Below are 22,496 nucleotides of genomic sequence, written 5' to 3'. Positions count from 1 at the left end.
GAATTTATTATGTGGTGTTCCAATAAATAGCCTCGTAGGTAAGTTTACTTTAGATACTGAGTGAGCATCACCAATTAAAGTATGCAAGGTTCTTCTTCTATTATGCTCAATAGAAGGCGTATCTTACAGAAAGGAAATTGGTGACAAATGATTTATTTTTTTAGGATACATGCTTATTTTGCTATTTATTGGGAGTGAAACCCAGCAAAACGAGGTCCCTTTCTTGTTAGGAACTTCATGTGGAAGCAAAGTTTTGACTGCAGCATCAGAGCCTCTGTTTTTGGCAGCACTAGTAGGGCAAGTTCATTCCAGTTAGACATTTTTATTGTTACATTTTATAACAATCTCATTTGCTGGCTAACAAAATGAAAGTATCTTTAGGTATTCATTGATGCTTTTAAAAAGTTCCAAGTTTAATACACAGAAACCAATGCTGAGATACCAATGCAGACACTCTGCTATTCTATTTTAACTATTCTTCCAGGAGGCTGGGAGAAGTTGTTTGATGAAATATTTAAAATCAACACTCCAATCTCTTCAACCAATATGGACTTAGAGAACAACTAGTCGGCATTTGAAGAGAGATTTAAACATTTATAAATATAATTAATTCCTACAAAAATAAATTCTTTAAAAATTTCCATTCAAGTATTCAGTATTTTTAAGGGCACCTAATTGATTTATTTTGCTTTTTTTAAGACAAAAAGCTCAACACAAAGGGCAGCGATCATTATAGCTCCTTTTTATTGCTGTTGGCAGGACAGGATTGATATCACTTCCTTACAGAGCATCTTGGCTTGAGAAAACATGAAAAAAAGACCTGGTCCAGTGACATCACCTATGTAAAGATTTTATAGCACTGAGGTGAATGAAAGCCTTTTCTTGCATACACTTGTACTGTACAGTTGATGTCACAAGACACTCGAGCAATAACGAAGTGATTCATACTGCAACCTCTGGTTGATTCACCCTGCAGAGACTCAGTAAAATGCTGAGTCTCATCATACTTACAGAATTTGGTGTGGCTTAGCTGATTACCCTGGGGCAAGGCATACACAAATTTAAAATTAAGTTTAAAGAAAAATCCATCATATGTTAAGAAACACTTCTCATTTTTTTTTAGGAAACATCCTCTCGGGGGGGGGGGGAACAAAAAAGCTCTGAAACAAACTTTGATTAAGTAGACCAAAATCCAACAAAGTATTAGTTTATGTTCCCTTTTTTCCCTCCCAGAAATGCAAAATTCTAAGTAACACTATAAGAAACTGATTTCTTACCACGATAATGTTTCCCTACAGCACAACGGAGATTAACCCATCTCTTCATAAAGTAGGCAGTAATGTGAAAACTGTTGGCTGCAACATAAAACAAAGGGATAATAATAAGTGTAAGGTTATCTTGGCCATTCTGGTCTCAAACTGTTGCACATCTGCAAAGACAGGATTGAGAGAAAGCAGCAGCAGCAGCTCAAGAATACAAAAGAAAACATAATTTTAAAGGAATATTTTTAAGAAGAAACTGCTCATACTGAAGTCTCAAGAAATTAGTATCTGAAACAGGAGAAAAATCTAAACAAATTACTACCACCAAGTTCTGGTATCCAACCACAGAAATAAATTTAAATCAATTAATTGATCAGAGATGTCATCCACTTAATCGTCTAGTGTCACAGTCACTAGTCCAACAGGCTAGAATCCTATTCACTGCCATGTTTTCATATGCATTCTACCAAAACACTACAAATGGCCATTTATTTAACTGTCGTCTAGAGAAAGGTGACATACTCAGAACTGACAGAAAAAATGCTGGCTATAAAAAAAACCCCAAACAAACATGAAAGGTTTAGCTATCTACAGTTCCATTGAATTAAGTGAGAAATGCATACATTTAAACTCCTCAGGATCTACAAGTAGACAGATCCAGCCTGGCTGCGCAGCAGATGCCTGTGACATACACAGAGCCTTCTTCAGTTTCTATTCCTGAGAACAACAGAAACCCTTGTGCACCAGGAGCGTAAGAAGAAGGACAGAAAGGATTATATTACGGTGAAGAGACTATTAGACTATGGCTAAGGAAATCAGGTTTTACTTTTGTTCTACTTAAATTCCCAAATGACCCTGAGTAAATCAGTTAGGACTTGATTCATAAAGGTATTTAGCAACCTAACTCCCACTGAAATTTAAAGAAGTTAGCATCTGTGACTCCTCCTTCAAGGTGTCTCTGTACACCTCACTAAAATTAATGTGCAAAAGAGGGTTAGTGGTATTTCCCCTAATTCTGATGGGTTTTGCAAGACTTAAATTATTGCTGCTTCCAAGACAGTCAGATACCCTAGGTGCAATTACCACAGAAAAGTTAGAAAATTAAGTGCCGCTGCTGTTCTTCTAATCTAACCATTTAAAAAGAAGTAAGGAAAGCTTGTTTGTTCCAGTCTCAACCTCTACTGAGCAAGTGCCAAGGCATGCCTTATTTCTAAGTATAAGCCCCAAAATGCATGTCCTCTCCTGCACAGTCTACAACTCTCCTACGTGTACAAGATCTCCTGGAGCTCACCATCAAGCGCTGTTCAGCATCACCTCTCATTAAGAACTATGGTTATTGATCACAATCAATCCCTTTGAAATTTATCAGCCATCTTTTTTCCTTCCCCTCAGGAAGATACCTAAAATTTGACTTCCCTTTAGAGATCAAGTCAAGATGTGACAAGTTGAACCATCCCTTAAAAATGATGAGCGCTAGAGAAAAATTTGGATGGAATCCACCAGCTTTATTAACTGTATTTTTACGAGCACAATTAAAGAAAATTACTTTTAGCTATTTCCAGTTTGGCACCCACAGTTCTTTAACGTTGTTAGTAGGGTTAGCCAAATCAAAGAATTTGCCCTGTAAGTTATTAGTGTGATAATAGCAACTTCCGCTGTGACCTCTGCAACGCTGAAAAAGTAACATTCCTAAAGTACAACTTTGCAAACAGATCTTCAAACGGAGAGTAAATATTAAGAGAGTCTTTCCACCTCCATATGTCTGGGATATTCCAAATGTATTTTTCTTGAAAGGAACTTAAAATGAAAAAGCGTGAATCTTTTACTTTTCAAAGGCAGAAGCACAATACTTCATTCCTGAAATTCTTTTACGAATCAGTGACATGTGTATCTGTTTAATTTTCTTGCTATCCTGGTAGTCTTTGAGACATTAAGTGTTTAATCATATTTGATTGACTAATGGCCTGAACAAAGTTTCAAATTCCCCTTAAAGGCCCTCGATTCAGCTAGCTACTGTTCTCTGGAAGAGAACACCTACCTCAGATCTAACAAAATAAATAATTACGTAAGAGATCAAGACACCTCTACACTATTTTTGCAGTGTCAGCTCAAGTCTGAAAGTCTTATAAAGCCTTCACAGGGAGTTGCACCTGAGCTAATAAGCTCAGCCCAGAGGGACTAACACTAGAAAATAGTTTCAGTTTCCATGACTATTTACTACGTCACTTTGCTGAAAAAGCCTGCACAGATGATTTGCTGTTACTTATTGCTAACTGTGAGAAAATTTTAAGATGCATTACATTCAAGATACCTATATTTTGAAAGTATCACACAGCTATGCTCATCAAATGTTTTGAAACCCTCTTGTATGTGACATGATTCTATCTGAGCTAATCCATAGTCAGCTGGAGTTTGCAAAACTTCCCTAGTTTTAAAGTTGCCAGAGTTATTGCAGAACTATAAAAACTGTGATATCCTCTTTCTGCTTCCTTCAAGAGAAATATATTATCCAATCAACCATTCTGCTTCACGAAATAAGAAACTAAAAAATAAGCCCCTCAAGAAAACCTTATCCAACAACCTCATGCAACTTGCAGCTTTTTAAAGTTTCTACACAGTTACTCAGCAAGAGTCTAAGTCTGTTCTCAATTCCAGACTTGTCCACCATCAACACTGTTTATATACTAGCATATACTAAAGTTGGCTTTGGGCAAACTGTGGGTTATGCTCCAGGGAAGATGGCCAGTGTATACTCAGCAAGCTGCTGTTCATGATACCTGGAAGGAGGGTCCAACTGATATGTACCAAATGATCCATCACGAACTCCTTTTAAGCACAGCATAGAAGTTTTTAACCTCCAGCTACATAGAGTGTTTTCCAGACAGTCACGTAGAGAGAAAGTTCACAAATCTTAGGCTCGGCAAACCCAGTTGGCCCAATCTTCAATTTCCTCATGCAACGTAGACAAAGCTCCATTTGTAGATTACCAACACAGAAGCAGAAATAAAATTGTTATTAGTGATTTGGAGTTTTGTTTTTCGTACTTCTAAACTGTGCACCTAAATCATCAGACTCAGGTTCTAAAAACAAAGAAGAAGAAAAACCAAAAGAACACCAAACAAAAAAACCCAAACCCAACAAAATAAATAGACCCTGAAACCCAAAACGTGACTGAATAAAAGTGGTTCTAGAATAGGAACAGTTCAGTTTCAGCTGAAATACGCACCAGTGAGTGCTGCCTTTTAAGGGAATCGTAATTTGCCCTGCTTGTTATGTTTCATAGTCCCACGACACCGAAAGGAAGCACCAGACACTGGCTCTCTACTGTAAGACTATCCAGCAACACTTGTTTTCCAAAGGAGTCACAGCCAAGCTGACTTGCGCTTCCAGAAGGCTGCCAAGAAGAGGCTGTGGCACAGTGTGGAGCAGTGGGAAGCCCTCTCCCACGGCTATTATGGACCATTCATCTGGGAGCCTGGGAAAATGCCTCTGAGCTGCTGAGTTATCTGGAGTAGCCTGGCAGGTGTTCACTTCCCAGCGCAATCTGGCACCTGCGTGGCTCTGTAACTAAATTCAGTGAAGTCTTCTCCAAAGCCACAGTACAAGCCTAAGAAGGCCAACTGCCCCCCAAACATTTCCATATCTGACAGGCACCTATTTCTCATCACACAGTATTTTTATACCATCTTTAAAAGAACACCTATTCTTCCTCCCAGCCTAGACATTTCGCATTTATGACAGGTTGTTCTGGATTAGGATTGCCTCTACATTTGGAAAGTAACAACAAAGTAAATCATTGCAACACACAGATATTAAAAAAGTAAGAGGATGAATTTCTTATGTTACAATGTGAAAGTAAATACGTGGGTGCATTAGACTTTCTGAAACACTATATTGTACATTTAAAAAAAAAAATCTACATTTTGCTTATGCTAGATTAATTATTCCACACAGATTAAGCTATACTAGTAATAATGTTTACAGTATATAGAGCTTTTCATCTTCAAAGTGCTCTACAGACATATTATTACACTGCTTTTCAGCAGTCCTATTTCTCTACTTAAAATTATTCACCACCAAATCCAAATTCCTGTTGGTTTGTAAACAAAACAAGAGGAACATTTTATTCTAAACCTACTGTGAATCGTGCAGCTTTCCTTCTCCAAAACAAATGTTCATGTTCATAGCATGTGGTCCAGAGTAGGTTGCCATTTCTAATTTAGAAGAGATTCAAAACCAAGCACTGGCATGCAAGTTTAAGTCCAAGTCTAGGATATACCAGGGACAGCGGACTCAAGACAGTAGATATAAAAAGCTGTTGAGACTTCCTGAGCCTTTTCTGGTGTTGAGAATGGGTACAGAATTTCTGTATCATCTCAGACACACACACACACAAAAAACCCAACTTCATATTTAATGACAACAGCATCTTCACCTCGTGCAAATTTTTATACATAAGGGTTTCAGAAAAACTTAAACAGCTCAGGATGGCATCTGTTCTTTCCATCCATTCTGCTGTCAGTTCAAAGAATTTTTTTAAAAAATTTTCATTATTTCAAGTGATAATCACAAGCAAGTACACCGGAAAATGTGTACTGATCAACATAAAATAAAGCCCATAATCTCTAAAAAAATATTTACTACCTAAGAAAAAAACATTCAGGGCATTAAATTTATATGCATAAAGTATGGACTAAAAAAAAAAAAAAAAAAAGACTTGGGTACAGTATTGATATTGAGTGAGTATTGCTGCAGGGTCTGATCTTGCAAACTCTTATACCTGCAAATAAATTCAGTGATGTAATGTCCCTTTGTTTTTTCCCAGGGTGCCTTACAGTCAGCTTAAACCAAGTATAGACAAAAACAGATTACTGATTTTTTTTCTCTTTACTGTTTCACAATTTTATTAGTATTAGTGCTATTCTTCTATCTGTTAAATCTTCTGAACGCAGGCCAGTTGCCAACACAAATAGGTGAGAGATCCGTCCCATCAAGGATGCAGGTACAAGATTTAGTTCCTCTCAGGGAACAGGGTCCCTGACTGGAAGAAAGACAGTAACCTTTAAATGAATCTGATCAAGACAGGATGAGATACGCCTAGCAGAATCCTCTCTGCTATCAGAACATTGATAGCTGGACATGGCACACTACCTCAAACCTGCAGAATATGAGCCATTCACAGTGAAACTGGACTGAGCCATTTTATGAAATCCAAGAGCAGGATTGTAGGGTTCTCCTCTAGCAGAAGAGGTGTGGAATTCACTCCGAAATCAGAACTAGACTGGCCAAACTGGATCCAGGATAAGTCATTTCTTAGCCTGCTTGTCATGGGTATTCTGGAGGAAAGAATTTAGAAGAAAAGCATGTATGAGACCACCTGGCAGCTAGATGAGAAATGCACCTGATGGAGGTCCTGAGAGCACACCAGCTCTGAAGGAAGACAACCATCTTCCCCTCACTAATACTTGAGATGGAGAAGGCAGGCTGATCCAGTCCTGGAAAACAGCTCTTAAGATACAGGCTCTCAATGCCCATTCATAACATATAAGCAGTAATAGCTAGCACCACATACTAATGCATTCAAGCAGATAAATGTAGAGCAATATATTTGATGGTCAGTGGACCATTATTGCAGACAACTCTTTTCTAAGGAGACAAGATTTGATTTCATCCTTTTGTTGATCTCTCAGACTCAATGACCATATTATTAATTGCATGTGATAGGCTTCAACACATGAACTGAAAGCTCACCACTTTGAACACATAAACTGTATTCCAGAGAAAGCCACATGCCTGGACGACTTCAACTACTGGAATGAGCCCAACAACTGAGAGAAAGGCCGAGAAAGGCATCTGTCACTACCAGCCAAAAGGCAGAGAATTGGAAAACAAACCCTGTGGTAAATGCTGCCTGACAAGTCACCAGCAGAGGAGAATCTGAAGTCTCTTCAGAGTGGCTGTATCACCATGAAGGAGCAGCTTAGTTAAAAACTGTCTGATGCTACATTTGCACATCAAGCTGAGCATCTCCCCCAAACTGGCCAGACACAGCTGTAATTCCTCACAGTGGTAAAAGTAAGGTAGATTCTAGCTAAAATGAAACACAGACACTGTGACAGTGACAAGTTTGACTTCCAGGGCACTAGGGAATGCATACAGTTGGCGTTTAAAGCACATGCCTCTTTCAAAAAATGTCCTTTCAGCCTGTCTCTGTGGGTTTTCCCTTGAGGATATCCATGAGCTTCATGAAATTTTTTGATACCATGAAACACATGAAAGGGCAGATTTTATATTTTAAATGTCAGGAATCTCTATAAAGCAGTCCCTTCTAGCACACTCACTCAACCAAAATATGGAAATGAGCCTTTCAGAATTTAACAGACTTAACTAGCTCCCCTTATTGTTCATTAGAACAACATAATCATGGGTGCCAATTCTATAACGCTGAAAGATTTTCAAATAAAGTCAGTCAAACCTTTCAAGGGTCTCCAGGTTCTATTTTTTCCCCTGGCAATAGGAAATAACTTCTGCAAAACTTCTTCCCTGAGAGGAAAGGGTTTTAACCCTATAGCTCCCACAGGTGACAAGACTTTCATCTTCTACCAACAACAAGGTCTCTAGGCAAGGGTCACTAAAAATGTCAGGAATGTCTTGCATCACATGGCTACAAAACCTATGGGTCTGGTGAAAAAAGCCTGACAGTCTGCCACCAGAGACATGATGCGAGAGAACAAGAGGGAAAGAAAAGCTAGTAGCAGGTATCTTCAGCAGAACTTTAAAAAGATGGCATGAATGTGAAAAGGTAGTTTCTTCAAAGCTGATCTTGCTATATGGCAGCAATAAATGTTCTTGTCTTTCTTTTTTGAGACTCCTGTTAGGATAGCCCAGTGGAGCTAAGAGGTAGGTGTTGATGGTCATGATTCCTCTTTTCTTCTCCCCTATCATCTGGAGGACACTTCAAAAGAAAGTGAGTTCCAAAAGACACGTGTGGACTCAAACCAGCATGGGCTTCACACTGTTGTCTGAATAAAGCAAGTCATGCCAGAGGTTCACAGGTTTTTTGTCTTTTCACACAACAGATTCTTGTTAGGTTTGTAACAACTCAGAATATAAGGAAAATCTAGAGCATAGCAAATAGGTAGAAAGTCACCACAATGAAGCCTTCTGTATTTTCTCCTTTTAAATGCTGGCAAATAGACCATAATTAAGTCAGCTCCTGCAAGGCTCTATTTCCAAATAAGTCTCAATCTCCTTCTGCTCTTACAAGCTCTATTGCAAAGAGGATACCACCAAAAAGACCAAGAATAACCCATGATTGTGATCATCTGATCAGTGCCACTCAGCTCTAGCAATGAAGCAGGTACTGGTTATGGTGCAAAGAGCTGGAGACCAACTACAAAATGGTTTGTAACACACCACTCATTTTAGCTTACTCAAGAATGCAGTGTTATAAGGGACCACCTGAATTACGCAGCTCAGTATCTTGCAGGTTCTGGCATTAGTGTAACAGATGCTAAGTGAAAAAAAAAGTACACAGAACATCCTCTTTCTCAGTATTAAATATCAAATTTAAGGGGTTTTTTTTATGCAAAAGACCAAAAACCATCAGCCTGTCTTATGGGAAGCATAAGCCTATGGGAAGCAAACAGAAAAAAAAAAACAGACAAGCATTGCCCATATCCTATGACCCACATGCACGCACACAAAAGACCCTAAATATCTTAATTAAAAGAATAAGAGAAAGATACTCTGTAAACAAATACAAGACTGGCACCTTCTATCCTCTCTAAAGCAAGCTTTGCCATTTAAACAACTTTGTTTTCCATAGATTTGTATAGTGACTATTTCATAGGTAGAATGTTTCTTTCTGAATACATGCAATTTGCTCTGTGTTAGAAGATCACTTATCTGTTTGAAGTCGATGGAATACATCAAGTTCTGTTACTATGCCCACAACACATATTCAAGATTGCGCTGGACTTCTTTTCCTCCTCTTTTCAAGTAAAAGTCTGTATTATTTGCTGCACTACTGAATTTTTTATTTTCTTCTACACATTTTTAATAAATTAAGGCCCAAGCCCTGCAAAGCTTTGCTGGTGTAGTTTCATTTATGATCTGTCACTTGTGCCTTTGTAGTCAATAGAAATACTCAGTGTGTAATAAACACAACGTATCGAGTACCTTCAATGGTCAATCAAATGCACATAACTGCTCTCACTGAACTACTTACGCAAAGAAAGCACACGTAACTTTTTTCGGGAGTTGGCCCTCCATCTCTATCTGGACAGATTTCTGGAAAGCCTTATAAAAATTCTCCAAATATAAATAAACCCACAAAAATGTTTGCAACTTAAGAAGTTGTATTTTCTCTCTACTTTTGTCATATGATAATGAAACTTAAGAACAAAAGAACAAAGGAGAGTATTATTGTGTAATATGTTAACATGCAAACTTTAAAAGAAATTCCTATTCATATTTTACCATGGAATTACACCCACAATTACTTCCAGTTATAATGAAAATAGAAAGGACTTCAATGTTCAACACATGTCTGTAATGACTTTTTTTCCTTAAAATGTAACGACAATTTTTGTTTTTCTTGAACTGCTGGTGATAGTTTGGGAACTTTTATTTTGAGACTTTCAAGGAATGCAAGGGTTAAAGATGTGTAAAACAGATTTTCTCACAGTTTAAAGAGAGCAAAACAACACATTTAGGAAACCAGACAGCTAAAAGGTCAAAACGTTACACTTCCAGGTCAAACTTCTGGTTGCAATTAAGTAAATTCCTCTAAACATTTCTAGGGAAATCATATTTCTTTTAGGTTTTATTTCAAATCCCTGTTCTTTCTTGCTTATGTTGTAAGCAAAACAATATTGCTCTCTTTACAAACATTTAATAAAGAGTACTTACTGGTTTGGTTTGTTTTGTTTTGTTTTTTTTAAAGGAACCTGACATTTCATCTCAAAATAAAAATCAAATCCTTAGTTTTTTCCATCTCATATAATACACAGTTGAACTAATTAAAAAAGAAGGCAAAAGAAGCTACCAAACCTAGTTATTTTTTAAAAAATACATACAGTCTTTCTTTTCCCCTTAGGAATCATGTTTCCCTTTTCATCCACTTTCATTACCTGTATTTCCATAGTAGGGCTTGGTTTGGGTTTTCAGGGTTTTTTTACTAAATCAAGCGCTTTTCCTCTTCCCAGGCAGTTATATGAAAAACCCTCAAACTTAAGATGTTGACGCTGGTCCTGATGTAAACACTGATGTGGCTGCTAAAACATAACCAACAATCTCATGACTCCTATCACTGCCCAACAAGACTACTTAGGTCTAAGAAAAATAGAATCTCTGCCCTGTAACACACAGATTTTTCAGAGTTTTTTTCAGAAGTCCCAAACACACAGCCACCACAGCTGCACACAGACACAGCATTATCTGCACATGGACAACAAGCACAACAGGAATGCAGAGTATGGGGTTTTGGTAACACACGAGAGGTAGAGCTGGTATGCATCTAAACCCACTATGTATGTTAGCAGGTGATATATGCAATCATACGTACCCAAGGTGAAAAAAAATGAAATCCTAAAGGCATATTCATATTACACTAAATATTTCGCCAAACACAAAAGATATGACCAGATTCAGATATTATTTGCAAACACCTTACTTAAGCAGAAGGCACATACTATGTTAAACTGCCCTCACTAGAAGAGGATGACTCCTGTACTTTATCTGTAGCATATTCCAGGCAGCATAGTCTTTGAGCTTTCCCACACGTGTATCGGTAAAGGTCAGACAGCTAAGGAAAGTCAGGTCTATCATACTGACCAAATAATTTCTTCTCTGATATTTTAGACACTCCAATGCAAGAAATTTGAGCATGCATTAAATGCAGACCACGGAATCTATAAAATCCTTCTAGCAGAAATCTTATTTGCCATGTTCACAAAGGATGGGAGAAGATAAAGTCAAACTTACTCTTCAGAAAATTTCAACTGAAACAGTGAGCACTCAAAAAACCCCCAAACCTATCTGCTACCTATTCCAGCTGTGCCTCGTGCTTAAACAGGTCCAAAGAAGCTGTACACTGATATCCTATCCTCTATATTCCTGCTACCAAGTAACTATAGAAGCTTTAAAAAACTATACAGTGCACACAAGAAAGAGTACCTAAAGACACAAAAAAGAACCAGGCAATTCAATAAGAAACGACAAGTGCTTAGAGATTTTCAAAATCATTCCATGTGGGTTCCAAAAATACTGGCTTCCCACTTGGGACAAACAGATGGTAAGGGCTCTTTCAAAAGGTAGCTGTACATTCCCTGGCCTAGATGAGAGTCACTTTGATATTCTCAAGTAAGTATCAAATCGGAAATTAAAGGTGGGGTTCAGCTTGCCTAACTTGCAACATCAACATCAAAGTAGCATCCTAAACTTCATTTTTAACTGATAGAGATTAATTGCCTACTAACTTCTAAACAACTTTGATAAACTGGAAGAGGAGACATAATTCCACTTTGTAAATACATGATTAATGGATACTGACTTTTTGCCTGAAAATTCCAAAGATCAACTTTAAGTTTGCATAAATATATGTGTCTCTGCATAAACTGAAGTACTAACAGCAAAATTACTATGTAGATCTAGTTGGATGCTATAGAAAGACCTTTATAGTTTCTATAGCTATACAAGATAGTAGCTGGCAGCATTTGTGCATGCAAACACACTTTTTTGTTTTGCACACACACATACTTAAGAGTAATTTTCATAATTTTTTTTCTTTTCATAAAATGAAAAAATCAAACGAGACAAAAGATGGAAACAAGATGGAAGCAAGAGAAAGAAACAGAATGAATGAAGGCAGATATTAATTAAAGGTTAAGGTCAAGGCTGTTTTCAAAACCAACACCAAAAAATCTTTTCACAAATATACACCAAATTAAACAACTCCCCTGTTGTTTTAAATAAATGAGATTTCTTTTCAATACAATACTAACTATATAAAACACTTTATTAAGGGTATCTTTAAAATAAATACACTATTTCATTTCCTATCCAAGACCATAAATAACTTCACATGGGAGCTGCAACGAGGGAAGAAGTAAAATGAGGAGAACACATTTGACCCACCTGGTGCTGCAGCTGCAAATGTCCCATGGAAGTCAGGGATAGCAATTGCTAAAGTCTCTGCAAATATCAGTGTGGTAACAGGAAGACAAAGGTAGATCCTTCAATCTAGAAAGTGCAGAAGTTTCTCCGACAATCTTTGAAATACACTGACTCTCTCTGACATATTAATGAGTTTTCAGTTTATAGTGCAGGCTTTTTCCAGAAAAGTACAATGATGAGGAAGGCCATACTGGGTAAGATCAAAGGTCAATATAGGTAAATGCCTTGCACGTAAAAGTTGCTATAAATGGCTACAAGGGGAGACTAAATACCAGAGCAAAGTGCACATGGTTATCTCCCCAGTACTCTCCCAGACTCCAAGCACTCTCAGCTCAGGCCTTTATTAAACCAAAGGAGATTTCTGTGAGTTCTGAACCCTCCTGGATTAGTCTCCCATGTTCTTGTCCAGTTCTGTGGACTCAGCCTAAGCTTTTATCATACCCATTATCCTCTGGCAAAGAGTTCCACAGTTCTGCTAGCTACCACGGCGCTTCCAGTATCTTCATTTCATGCCCTCCTGTTCTCAAATTGGAAGAGAAGAAGAGAAGAAATGATTTTGTAGATCTCTCTTGCATTCTCCCCAATTCATACAGTTGCCAGGCTGAAGACTCCTAGAACACTGAACTGTTCCCTGTATTTTGTATGTTCCTTGTATTGCATTTTCCTCATCTGGGATCATCTTTGTTGCCCTTCTTGGAGTTTTTCCAAATTCTATTGTATTATAATCTAAAGTAAGGAAAAAAATCACTAAAAAGAAAATACCCAAACAGCGCATAAGTATGGGGTTTTTTGTTCTTGTAAAATATCCTCTCCCCTGAGAAAAAAAAATTCAGATATATAACCTTGATCTTCTAGAAGAAAAACGTTTTGGTGAAAAAAAAAGATGCCTTTATTCCCCATTAGCTGGTTGTAAAAAATGGAAAAAAATAATCTGAGGCAAATACAGGAAATATTAAGTACAAGATACTAATCAAAACATCTTTCATAAGTTATTGCATAAGTTACTGCATACTTCAGAGAGCTATGAGGCTCTGTTGTCACAGACAGATGAATGTAAGTTTAAAGTTCACGAAGATCTGCAGCACTTGGCCACAAATCATAAATGAGTCCATTGTAAAGAAGCTGCAATATAATTCTTTTGAGAGACAGAAATGACAATGCAACTGCAAACATCAAAGTTAATTCAAAAGACTTCTGTCCTCTTCAGTCCCCTGTGGTAGCTTATCTGCTATAGCTTACTTTCCCTCTAGTTGCACCCATCAAATTCTTGTGGAGTTGCTCTTTAAGCAAGATAGGTGAAACAATTCTACTTAAAACCAAACAAAACACTGTTTCACAGCAGAGGAGTAAGAGTTAACAGCTGGGAGGATGGGAATAAATCAGTTTTGCTGCTACAGGATTGTAACATGGAACATACCCTACGAACATCTTGCACATTTCATGTTCTACAGTGATAGTGAACACTCCCGAAGCAAACGAGGGCGGTCTGAAAAGGATGTTTTCCTTAAAAACATCATAACGTTCAAATTGAAATGCAAGGCCAAACCAGTTCAGAATATTTACTGTCATGTTTTATTGTATATTTTTGTGTGCTTACAGGAGCCAAACAAATAGCTTCATAAGCAACAGAAGAGAAATGTTCTTTCTTATGAAATCGCATCTTATGCACATTTTTTATTAAATAAGATGCGAACTTTGACTCCAGATCTTTGTAAGGCTGAACTATTCACAATAATGCTTGTACTTCTTCCAGATCCTCATTTTAGTAAGCTTATCAGAAGTTCATGTCTGAAAAGTTATGTTTGAGACTTCTATCTGTAATAAAGCGCAATCGCATTTGCAAAAAGCAATGGGGGGAAAAGATGGACGGACAGACAGACACACACAGAGAAAACATGATCACAATAAGCCCCATTTCCTTAGAAAACTAGGTTAAAAATATTAAAAAAAAAAATACAGAATCCCAGAGAAAGCCGATTGCTGAGAGCTCACTATGCCACGTGACAGCATGCTCTCTAATTATTTTCACTGTAGAAGAAACTGTACAATAAAAAGTCTGAAACCAGAGCAAAAATGTTCCACCTTCAAGCCAAGAAAAACAACAAGGATGCTAGGGAAGGAATGAGAAAAGATCTGAAAATTATTTGTAGGATAAACATAGTCAACTTGTCCCTCCCCCTCAAGATGGGGAAGAAGCTCGGTTTACAAGATTCCTTCTTCCTTCCTTCCATTTCTACCAGCCATATTTTCTTTCTGCATCCTCCTTTTTGTTTCCTCTGTGCCCATGTAAACTTTGCCTTCTTCCTTAATTTTCCACAGTCCTCCCTTTGTCATTCTCTGGTATTTAACATCTCCACTCAGTCCTCTTTATAGCCTCTTATTACTTAATTCTCATTGCTCTTAATCAAAAACAGCCACTTGCTGTGGAATATGAAAAAACAGGCTCTGCTTTTAGCTCGTTTAAGTCTACAATAGGCGAGCATTATGGCACACTAAGATGCTTGACATCACTAAAAACAAGCATGTGATACTAAGTAGCACAAGTGGCGCAAAGTGAAAACGTATGGCGCGTATATATAAAAACGTAAGTTCTAACTTTGAAGATTATACATTTGTCAAGTGAAGTAGTGGGGTTTTTTAATGAATGAGAGAAATTCATTAATACATGGGTTTTGTACTGGATGGATTACATTCATTGAACTTCACATAATGCAAGTGAACCATGCCTGATCGGTGCCCCTCTTGCATGATTTTAGCCATGAAAATTGGATGCAGGCAAAACTAAATCTTTGAACATCTACCCTGTTTTAATTTTCTCTTAAAAAAATAAAACATCCCAAATCAAACACGTTTGGACATTAATTAAAGACAGGAAATTGAGAGTTTATACTAAAGCCTATGTCCAAAGACTAAATTAAAGCTTACTTTGGCAAATTATTCATACTGGTCATTTGGGAGGGGTGGGGAAATTGTTCAGACAGAAGGAAGAATAGGAAGAACTTGCTTGTCTTGGCTACTTTCTCTCATTTTTCCGTTCTTTCTTTCTTTCTTCTCCTGTGTGTAACACCCACAGATTTCGTAATGAGATGGTATGCGACCCACCACACACTGCTGTGTGGGTGTAACTTAAATGAAAAAGAAATGTAAATTAACAAGTAACATGCATAGATATTTATATTACATGCCAAAAAACCAAAAGGTGGTATTAAACAATATTAATATTAAACACAATATAACATTAATACTGAAAAGAAATTGTGATAGGTGAAAATTTTCTCTTCAAAATACTTATGGCTGCCAGTTTAACAACAGTCATCTCTGCTCAACAGATCTACACAGCATGATGAGATCTGCTCATCAAAATAAGGTAGCTTGGCTTCAATTTCTGAAGAAAATCCTAATACAACATGTTTTGATATTAGAGGTAGTCTAAAATCTTACTAATACTGGTCTAATCTGATTCTAATAAATTTTGAGTACATCCTGGAATATGGAGAGAAAACTAATTAAAATTGACCTGAAAAGATGCGAGTTCAAACAGGGGTGGAATGCTGACCTGGTATACTTGAGGTAGTAAATAACCAGCTAATAAGCATCTTAATGTTCCTTCTATAGATACACTCTTCCTTACAATAGCGGGGGCTTTACAGCAGTGAAACTCTAGACACAGACTTGCATAACTTTGAGGAAACCACATTCAGTTTGAAGAGCTCAAAAACTTTTAATAACCTCCAAATGCAACAATATCAGCAAGCTGAAACATTTCAGCAGCAGCACCTAAAGTATGTGTATGCAGTTAGCCACATACCAAGCTTGCACATTTCTTTGTATACCACAAAACACTATAAGCCAAACACCGGCCAGATATCTTGCACTTCGTCTGTTTGTGAAAAAAAAACACAAAAACATATCTTTGTACTCTACAAACAGAACCTGTGATCCTAGAGAGGAAGGCAAAACTCAAGAGGTTTTGGAGCTACATTTGAGTGATGATAACTGCTACGGACTATTAGACTTGTGGCTCACCTAAAAGGGTCGGCCCCTTAGAGGTAGGTCTCAGTTGCTCCAGTGAACACCCACCTATTCTGTTATTTCCTCCTCAGGTAAGAACAGGCTTGAATGTAACTTGAATAAACTTGATTCTTGGACTTGAACAAAGCACTCCTTTCTTACAAATTACAGCCCTGAGCAAAGCAGGCTGAGAGAAGAGGAGAGAGAGAGATTTGGAAATTAAGTTCAACATGAATGTTCGTTATCACAGACTGTTTTCTTCCTTTATTTGTTTAGTGTTAATTAATGACAGTGAGATTAACTGCAGAAAACTGATGGAACGGTAATTCTGCCTCATCCAAAGTAAATATTCTTTAATCTAAAACTGTCACAGATATTTCTGATGACCTCCTCAAATGCATATCCTTAAGTTTTTAATTTTCAGGAAATAAGGGGAAGAGTCAAGCAGAAGATCAGTTCACAACCCTAGGACAGCATAGCAGTATTTTTACTGAAAAGTTCATAATATAAGTGAATATAAATTATATGAAAATCTAAGACTAAAATCTCACTAACACCCTCAAATTAGTGTTGCATCTGTCTGCATATAGAAAGCCAATTATTATGTCTGGCAGTTTTATCTTACAAAATCACTGTTTTTGGAAACCTACTTTTTACTGAGGCAGGAAACTTTAAAAAATAAGTAATAACAAAAAAAAATCACTCGGTAAAAGAAAACACAGAAAAACCTCAACAAATCTCAGAAATTCTGATCCCACCCTCTGTAACGTCCCTCTGCTTTCACTTTAAGAAAATTCTATTTGTTCACTCAAAACCAGAAAAGCAGAGGGATCTGAAAGTTCATGTGTTTTATAAGCATTAATAATACTTTAAAGGGATAAAATGTAGTTACAACTTGCAAGGAAAAAAAGGGTTTGAAAATCCTTCAGTGTCCTGAAGCACTTTTTCCTTATGCGGTATTGTGTTCTTGTGGGTGGAAAAAACCCCTCCTGTCATACCGTAACAATCTGGCTCCCATATATGCCTAAAATTTTGCAATAAGTCAAGCCTAGAGTATTTAGCCTATGTTTCCTTTATTAAGAACACTCATTAATATTGATAATAGTGTTTAAAGCTGCAGCCATCAACTAGAATTCTATAGGAATATACCTCTTCAATAACTGAAAACATTCTGAGAGGCAAAGAATTTTTTCAGATTTAAAATTGTTAATACACATTGAATTAAAAATTTTCTATCAGTATACTGATTGTATATTGTAAGTATGCAATTATATGCATTGCGGAATTCATATTTCAGTAGAGATCTATTTCAAAATACTTAAGGAAACGTGAGAAAGCATAGCCAACACAGGGCTTTACTATTGCAGCCCTTCTTTTCTGTGACAAGTTTACAACATGCTCCAGGCTGGTAATAAAAAAAGTCATTATTTCCTAAGAACTGTTTAAAAATAAACTGCTTGTGTGATATAATGCCAGCAGATAAGCCTATCAACTGCAAAACCCACCATGATGACCAGAACAGCTAGTGCAATAATATTAAACAAAAACTGGCAAGCCATTTCGCCCCAAAGCTGATCTAAAATTAAAGCACAAGCTATAGTGCTTTAATATACTATTATCCTCAGTTTAAAACATGCATGTACTGAAATCGCACCTATTAGTCTCACAAACTTCACACACAAAAAATAATAATAATAATAAAAAAAAAAGTTCCACTTGGCTAAGTGCTCTTACTACTGTTCTCTTCTGCACAATAATTACTCCCAAGGTCATCGACGCTACTGCCAAACCTGCAGTAACACTGGTGAAACAACAAATGCCATTCATCACATCATAGCAACTTTTTAAGGCTGAACAGATTGTCTAGAAGACGGAGAAGTAAAGATGATATCCCTAAATTAAAAACTTCTAAACTAAATGTTCAAGTGGAAAGGAGACTTAACAAACCAGCAAGATTTCCATCAATTTTGGAGGACCCAGGATTACACCATTTATTCTTTTTAATCCTAATGATAGGCTCTCATTTGAATTGTACAAGCATTATATTCATTTTTCAATAACACAGAAAATTCAAACCCACTTCATTTTTTCAATAACACAGCTGAAGTAATTTCAGACCCAAACACCAGCTATTTCAGGCTAACTGGCTTTCCCAATGGCAAATTCCTCCTGGAAAAAATAAAGAACAGCAGTTTCCACCACACTTTATCTTATTTTATTTCACAGTAAGTTAATAATTTATTTTACCGGTAAGAAACAAAGGACCAGATGGTGCATGTTCCATTGATTTCCATTGACCACGTTGTTTAGGCGCTTCCAAGTAGTGTTTGACCCTTGAAGCAACAACTTCTTCTAGCAGCATGCAGACCTCCTGAAAGAGTAACCATTGGCCTATTCAGATCTAAATTTACATACATGCCCACAGACACACAGCAAAAATCAATACAAAAATCACTCCCTTTCACAGAAAAAAGAAAAACACTATCTGCAATTCAGTGCTGAGGTATTACATAGAGGTGAAAAGCACATAACTCAGGAAATGAAGAAGGCGGGGGCAATCAAACAATTTTTTTACAGAACAAGAGAGGAAGTACGTTATGAAATTCTCACTTGGCAGATGAAATACATTATATTACAATACTAATAATTTTTTAACAACAAATTAGTTTCATTTGTATGCAAAGTAGGAAAAAAATACATCTTAAAAATGTATCATAACATTAGATATTTAAGCAAAATATTAGTAAAAATCCTCCTGGGAATTGTCAACACACTATTTCTCTGCAAGAATCCTTATAAACCACAACAGATATTTTGTTTCAATTCAGTGTACTTTTGGGGGAAGACTCAGACCTAATTAGGTCACAACAACCTAATTTCTCTAGTTCATTTTGATTTTTCTGCTCCTAAACATAACCATTCATGTCTTTCATACTTCTTTCAGCAAAGCACAGTAAAAACCACACACAACTCAAGAAGAACAAACCCTTCAGCCAGAATAACCATAGAAAAAAAACTTGGAGTAAAAGCAAAAAATTAATCTCTTGAATACCAGACTAAGTTTTCAGATTAATACTTACACACATATTTGAGACTTTTCCCTCAGTAGTCTCATTTTCCATTGTGCATAGCTATGTGCTCGCAGAAATGATACTCTGCGGCACACAAAAATATCATTTTACCTTTTTACAGTGTTTGGACAATAGACTATATTAGTACTATCTAAACTAAAATATCTTGGCTTGAAATTTACTTTTGATTAATCTAGAAAATATGTAGAGCAACAAATTTTTAGCGTATTGCTCTAAATGAAAGCAATGCACATATATTGGGTCAACCACAAACAGTATTTTCTCCTTACAGTAAGAAATACATTTTCCTTTCTGCTTGAAGAGTACAATTATAAAATACTATATTTACTTATTCTTCTGTTTAACTCATTAAAGTGATCTCATTACACATTCCTTCACAGGACTATAGTTCAGGTTAGAATGAAAAGGTCTAGAAAGCAGCGGAAACATAGTGTGCATTTGGTTCCTTCTGCAACAATAAAGATTAGCGTGCACTTCCTTAATTTACTTGGAAAATATTTTAGTTGTTATGCTTATGGAAATATTATTTAAATGGTTCTCCACAAAGAACTATACAGACCTATATTTAAGAAAGCATAAACAAGAGCAGGCTTCAAGAGAATTGTCCCTATGTACTTTCCACCGCTAAAAAGAACTCGTAACTGAGACTTTCTATATGCGTATGGAGAGATCACGGCAATGACGCGAACAGAAATCAGTTTAATAAATGCTTCTCGATGTACAAAGATAAAACTTTGACTTTGTTTTGCCAGGGGAAAAGAGATAGGACAGAAAGGGCAAGGCAATTTGAAGGGCAGGAGTGAAAAGCTCCCAAATGCCTCAATACGCATCTCGCAGCAATCCCAAGATGACTCCATATACGTACGACGTGCGACAGCAGCGTGCAAACTGCGGCCTTCACAATGCCCAGCTAGACAACGCGCACTGTATTTTCTCACACCAGCCTCATGCTTATGGGCACTCATTTACTTCCCAGCTTGCGTACGCAACCCAGGCTCCAGCAGGAGCTGGCAGCTCACAGGCCAGTGCTGCTCCCTCCTCCCGCCCGGGACCGCATCGCCAGGCTCCATTCGCCACCAACAGCAGCCGCTGACTTTCGTCCAGGGTAAGCAGGGCATCAGCAGAAATCGTGTTTGTGTTACAAGGGGTCTAAGAGGCATCTGCTTTTTCCACAGACAAGCAAAGAGGGCTGTACCACCGTTAGTATTTTCCAGAATTTGGAAATGACAAAAAAGTAGAAAATTGCTTGTGATGAACACGTAAAAGCTCTCATAAAAAAAACAAAATACGTAGGCATAGTTTGCCTATAACACCTTACTGACCTTGTTCTTCCCACTTTAACAAAGATCCTGCATAGGACTTTCAGGAAGTGGATTGTAAAGCTACTGGAATCACTTCTCAGTTGTCAAAAACACGCAACCTTTGTACTTCACTCAAAACGTGTGGTCACAGAAATATCATGAATGCTGCCCTGTCATGCCTCTTTATTAAATCAATCATGATCTAATTTCCTGAAATTCATATCTTTTGTTTTGGCAGTCTTACAAAATACATTTTGAAAACACGTAAAAGTCATATAACCAGGATAGTAAAACCGGTTATAAGTAGAAGGGCCAATGAGTATTCATTTAGTCAGAAAAGAAGTCTAAAACATTTCCCTTATTTTCTTCTTTCTCTGCTTAATAAAGCACAAATCGGATGAACAACATGCTGTTAAATATTCTGCTTTCACTCCCTCAGGATATTAATTTATTGTTTCTTTTAATTTTATTTAAACATACTACTTTGAGACGTATGGGGATGCTCTGCAGTGACAAGTTAATTATGCCATTATTAGGAAAGCTATCTGCTGAAAATTACCGTAACAGAGACTTGCGGGAAAGTCCACAGGCATTTGAAACATGTCCTGCATTCATTTTCAATAGGGAACTTCTCAAGTTCCCACAGACTGAAATAGGGGAAAATTCCTGCCAGTAACTCATCACAAGATTGTAGCAGAAATCACACAGAATCTCATGAAAGTTACATTCGTGATTTTGCTGGTCACTGATGCACTGATTTTCCAAAATTTCATCTGTTGTCAGGATATACAAATGATACACTTAAAAATAAAGATTGGGAGTTTCTTTTCATAAGATACAATGGTTCTACTACAGTTTATCATACATACCAATGTTTTCTTGCATTCTCTAATTGCAACATCATTCACATTTCTAGCAACAAAACCCCCCCCCAATTAATCAAAAGATACTTCAACAACAAGCTCTGCAAAAATGATACCTGTCACAATCTGGTTTATATCACTCAGGATAATTTACAGACATTCATGAGAAATATGTTTTTAAAATTAAAAGTCACATCAGAAGAATCAAAACAGCATGCACACATGCATGTACGCACACAGAGAGAGTTTAAAAATTAACAGGCAAATTGAAAGTGGTCATTAGTGACCCAAAAAGCACATATGGTTGACTCGGGGGTCCCACAGCAACCATTGACAGTTAGGTATAACTAACAATATCCTCATAACACTGAAAAATTCTGAACAGTTCAAGGCAATCCAACTTTTTCCCTACAGCCACATGCTTTTGAAGTAGAATTGAGATTTGTTGTACCTCTTTCTCATGATCTGAAAACCAGCTGGTGTCTTTACTGGAGCCTTGAGGCGAAATATGAACATCCACCAAAACAGCAAAGTTCCCACACTGAAAAAAAAAAAACAAAGAAGAAGAAAAATGTTCAACTGTAGCTGCTAGGAAGCACATGTTGAGCAGACAAGGAGGTAAACAATCAGGTAAGCATATGCATCCCATTCAGTGATACACCAGGCAGAACTTAAAAGTGTGGAAGACTATGAAATATGAGATTACAAATTTGCCATTGTTTGTGGACTTAATGAAAAATCAGAGCACCAGACCTATCTCGGATAGCTCACTGAAAAGTTTAAACAATA

The 22,496-nt window shown here is 37.0% G+C and overlaps 1 protein-coding gene across 1 annotated transcript in view; it reads right to left on the bottom strand.

The window, feature by feature from the left end:
- Positions 1-22,496, bottom strand: part of SLX4IP (SLX4 interacting protein) — an 83,691-nt gene that overhangs the window by 17,984 nt on the left and 43,211 nt on the right. Inside the window, exons 4-6 of the mRNA XM_075707155.1 lie at positions 22,159-22,248; positions 18,699-18,822; positions 1,278-1,355 (exon numbers count right to left, since the gene is read on the bottom strand). Coding sequence (XP_075563270.1) covers positions 1,278-1,355; positions 18,699-18,822; positions 22,159-22,248 — 292 coding nt within the window. The remainder of the gene's footprint in view (positions 1-1,277; positions 1,356-18,698; positions 18,823-22,158; positions 22,249-22,496) is intronic.

Source organism: Pelecanus crispus, chromosome 3 (genome assembly GCF_030463565.1).
Source record: "Pelecanus crispus isolate bPelCri1 chromosome 3, bPelCri1.pri, whole genome shotgun sequence".
NCBI classification, from domain to species: Eukaryota; Metazoa; Chordata; class Aves; order Pelecaniformes; family Pelecanidae; genus Pelecanus; species Pelecanus crispus.
The sequence above is the reverse complement of the archived record's forward strand: the minus strand, read 5'-3'. Positions and strand labels throughout refer to the sequence as shown.